At 30.1% G+C, this 4,016-nt stretch overlaps 1 protein-coding gene across 1 annotated transcript; it reads right to left on the reverse strand.

The window, feature by feature from the left end:
* On the reverse strand, positions 1–1,289 carry LOC7478139 (NAC domain-containing protein 104). The gene is made up of 3 exons (XM_002304042.4): positions 970–1,289; positions 370–656; positions 1–243 (listed from the first exon to the last, which is right to left on the reverse strand). Exons 1-3 carry the CDS (start codon positions 1,121–1,123, stop codon positions 106–108), a joined length of 579 nt encoding a protein of 192 aa, XP_002304078.1. The 5' UTR covers positions 1,124–1,289; the 3' UTR covers positions 1–105.
* Positions 1,290–4,016: the final 2,727 nt, after the last annotated feature.

Genomic DNA, 4,016 nt, shown 5'->3' on the forward strand with positions numbered 1-4,016 from the left:
TTTAATAATGAATTTACGAAACCATTTTAATAATTATATGGCAACATTTTACATTTGGATCGAGCCTCCACAAAGTTGAGGACTTGTTGAATCTAATTTAAATAATTAATTTGGCAAGCTTATTTCATCAAGATCCTCCAATGATAAGAAAACTTCGTCTAGACATGACAGTTCCTTTCCTCCATCCTCCTCCTCCTCATAACTCCGCTCATAGACCCGACAAATAACCCATTTACTATAATCCTGAGCATAGTAGAATCCAAAACAAAACATCCCAAAAGTTATCGTATTGGTGCCAACAATAATATTATAGAAAATAAATAAATAAATAAATAAATAAATGGAAAACTATATATATTATTCACGTACTTGCTTTGAACGGGCTCTGGTTTTGGATGATTTAGTAGAGGGAGAAGAGTCATGAGAGGTGCGATGTTCCGAGAGAAGGTACTCTTCCATTATCCAATTAGTTTTGATGCCTTCTGCTGCATAAAATATAAAATATTTCTTGATCCCAACTAGTTTGTTGTTCTCACTTGCAAGTATAGGTTCTTCAACGTGGCCAACCATTGGCTTCCAGCACCCGTTATTAGTAATCCTGTTTTGTGTTCTTCGGCTATAGAAGTAGCATTGTTTACCCTCCGACAATGCCTTACCTTTATGCAATCAAGACAAGCTTAGAGCACGAAATTACATAGTTTTTACAGTTGGATCGTGTTTAAGACAATCTATAATAATGATTTTTGATAACTTTGTTGCAGAGATGTTAAAACCCTTTGAAAAACATATAAAAAAACATCAGATTAATATTTTTTAAGTTGAGAACCAGTTACAGAAGAACTTGAATGGTATCGATTCATAGTCATATAATATGTCATGATTCATGATGATCGACATCTAGAGATTAATTTGATTGTTGGAAGATGTAAAAGAAGAGGAATGAATGAGAGTAGCTAATGTGGAACGTACCATCAAGTTCCCATGGATCATAAGGATAAAGATCAAGATCCGGGATGACATCTGGGTGGCAAGGTAAAAGAGCTGCTTTACGATGAAGAAAATGCACTACAAGCTCTTCATCACTTGGACAAAATCGAAAACCAGGAGGAAGATTGGCAGCCATGATCTTCAGTTCACCAAAGAAGTGCGTAGCTCTAGCTAGTTATAGTTCTAGCTAGTTATTTATGCTGTCAATGATGATGTTTGGGAGCTAAGATGGTGATATAATTTATAGAGTAAGAGAGAATATGAGAGAGAAAGGTGAGTGCCTGTGACGTGAAAAGGAAGGCGTTTTCAGTCACCAATCACAACTTGGATCACACTCGGTGGAGCTAGGGTTGAGCTTTTTTTATATATATATATAATCGAAGGTATACTTCCCATTGAAATAATGTTAAATAAATGAACTTTTTATATAAAATATTTATACAAATATACGTGGTAATTTAGAATAATACTAAAAACATTGAGAGAATATAATAAAAAAAATTTAAGAATATACATAGCTAGATAATGAAATTACAGAATAATATAAATTATATCTTAGATATCAAGTGGTAGTTTAACCTTTTAGATTGAATTAATTCTTTGACATGATATCAAAGCCTTGATGACCAAGCAGTCACGAGTTTAAATCTCAAAATCCCTATTTATTTGATAAAAATTAAGCACTACAAGATATTATAAATCTGTGCAAGTTTCAAGTTCAAAGAGCTTTCACTTAAGAAAATACGTTAGATAATAATATAAATCATATCTTGAAACGTACGTCACTTTAAATTTTTGAATTGAATTGGTTTTTTAACAATTAAATTAATTAAATCTAGAAGCGAGTTTTAATTTAAGATTACTGTGATCTAATGATACATGTAAATTATTAGAGTTTTCTCTTATTATATTTATTATATTTTTAATATTACTCATTGATTTTATATGAATGACCAATCATTTAAAATTTGTAAAATCTATACCTTAGTATTTAGAGATTTATACGAAAATTCATATCAATATTTATACAGTAGAAAAAGTTTGCACCGCGCATTTTTCTTTAAAGAGATGGCACGTGTTTGCCTAATGTTGGATGGAGCTAAAGAGAGTGAGGCAGCCACATTCATTTTTTTTTTAGAAGTGGACTTTTTGTGGAAGAATTAAATAAAAAAAAAACACAAATATTCACCTCACCATCATCACACGTCATGCTTACGTCACGCACTGGCTATCATCCACGTTTGCAATAAGAAAATGGGTTCGGTCTTGGGGCATTACAATAAGCCTGCTAATTTCCTTATATATATTTCTTAATGTTTCTTTTTGTTTTTATATTAATACTTTAATAGCTTGCAAGTTCTACCTTTGCTTGTGTATGAAAAATGTAATTCCATCACGATTCTTAGTGCATTCATCCTACGTGCATCTTTGCCCATCAAAGTTAATACCTTGTTTGGTTTAAGGCTTTCGATAACATATTAGACGAATTAATTTAAGTTAATTTAGATTAATTAAGATAGTATTGTTTTGAAAAAAACTTAAAAAAAATAAATTAAGTTATAATCAGGTTAAGCGAGTCATAGATCGATTTGTTAAGTTGTTTAGATTTGATTGAGTCAATTTCCACCTGATTTTTTAAAAACCCAATCAAACTCGTCTAATAATACATATAAATTATAAATTATAATGGGTGCTAAATCTAAAATAAGTAAAGGACACAAACCTCTCTCACTACCAACTTTTAGATTGTACTAGTAGCTTAGAAAACAAGTGAAAAAACTCAATAATTTAGTTTTGAGCCTTAGTATTAAAATGAAAGGATTATTTTATATATATATATATATATATATATATGTAATAAAACCCAAATAATGAAAAAACCAGTTTTCACTCCTACACATATTTTTTTGGTACAAAATCTTGCTTAGCTTTTTAAACTTGCATTTATCAGTTTTTTTATGTTGTAATTTTAGCTTCTGAATGGAATAAGTTAGAGGGCTCGATCTTTCTAAGCATATTTATTCTTCATAATTAATTCCATATTAATGCAACTGGAGTCCATGTGTGCCCTAGAGGGGGTTCGCTTTGTTTACACTCCACCACATGGGGAGGGGAAGGGATCAGCATGCTTTGGAAAAAGGTTAGCTCGTATATGTAGCCCTTTAGGCATCAGACACCCTTGCCCTAGGATAATTCACACCATACATTAGATGCCCACACATTCTCGTAGCCTCACATAATTCAATAATAGGCTGCCCTTGTCGAGTGAAAAATTCCCTATGACATCAACATTTCACCTTGAAAACTAGTCTATGAATGTAGGGTGCACAACATTGAATGACTGATCTGACTAATAGGGTTCAGAAGGTTTTGAATGTATTAAGAAATGATCACAAAAATATGATTAATAATGTTCAGTAGTTCAACTCAATATTATAGTCACCATGAAATTTAACAATTTACAAGAGTAGATTGTATATATTTCTACTTATGATAAGTTGTATTGTTGATTGATTGTTTTTTTCTAAGATTATGTTTTTATTCGATAGTTTATTTAAGGTTTAAGAAAAGTTCTTCTCAATGAGAAGATCCTTATCTTATTAGGCTAAAACTTAACTATTCAAATTCTTTTTTAATGTAAAATACATATCATAAAAACTAAATAAATAGATTGATTTTTTTTGATATTTTTGAAATTTTTATCAAATCCTAATGGATAATCACAAACTTATTGTGATACCCATTAATTGATTTTTTTTTTCATATTTTTCCAAATATGTTAAAATGCAATTTTTTTTTTTTTTATAAAACATGCATGAAAATTTTAGAATTTGGCCTTATGCACATAGATAAAAATGTATTTTTGTATTTTTTTTCAAACAAGGAATTTTATATTTTTTTGTAATTTTTTTTGAATTTTTTAAGAAAAAACCAGGTATATTTAATACTGGGTTAGTCTCTTACAATGTAAATTTACAGCCCATATACTAAATAAAATGGTTGGAAAACACGCGAGGGACCCACAAATA

The sequence above is a fragment of the Populus trichocarpa genome, chromosome 3 (assembly GCF_000002775.5).
Source record: "Populus trichocarpa isolate Nisqually-1 chromosome 3, P.trichocarpa_v4.1, whole genome shotgun sequence".
Classification (NCBI taxonomy): domain Eukaryota; kingdom Viridiplantae; phylum Streptophyta; class Magnoliopsida; order Malpighiales; family Salicaceae; genus Populus; species Populus trichocarpa.

Coding starts and splice junctions, on each gene's coding strand:
- LOC7478139 (XM_002304042.4), bottom strand. CDS start 1,123: ATGGCTGCCAATCTTCCTCCTGGTTTTCGATTTTGTCCAAGTGATGAA. Junction 657..969: donor TGATCCATGGGAACTTGATG/GTACGTTCCACA, acceptor GATTGCATAAAG/GTAAGGCATTGTCGGAGGGT. Junction 244..369: donor CCAGAGCCCGTTCAAAGCAA/GTACGTGAATAA, acceptor TACTATGCTCAG/GATTATAGTAAATGGGTTAT.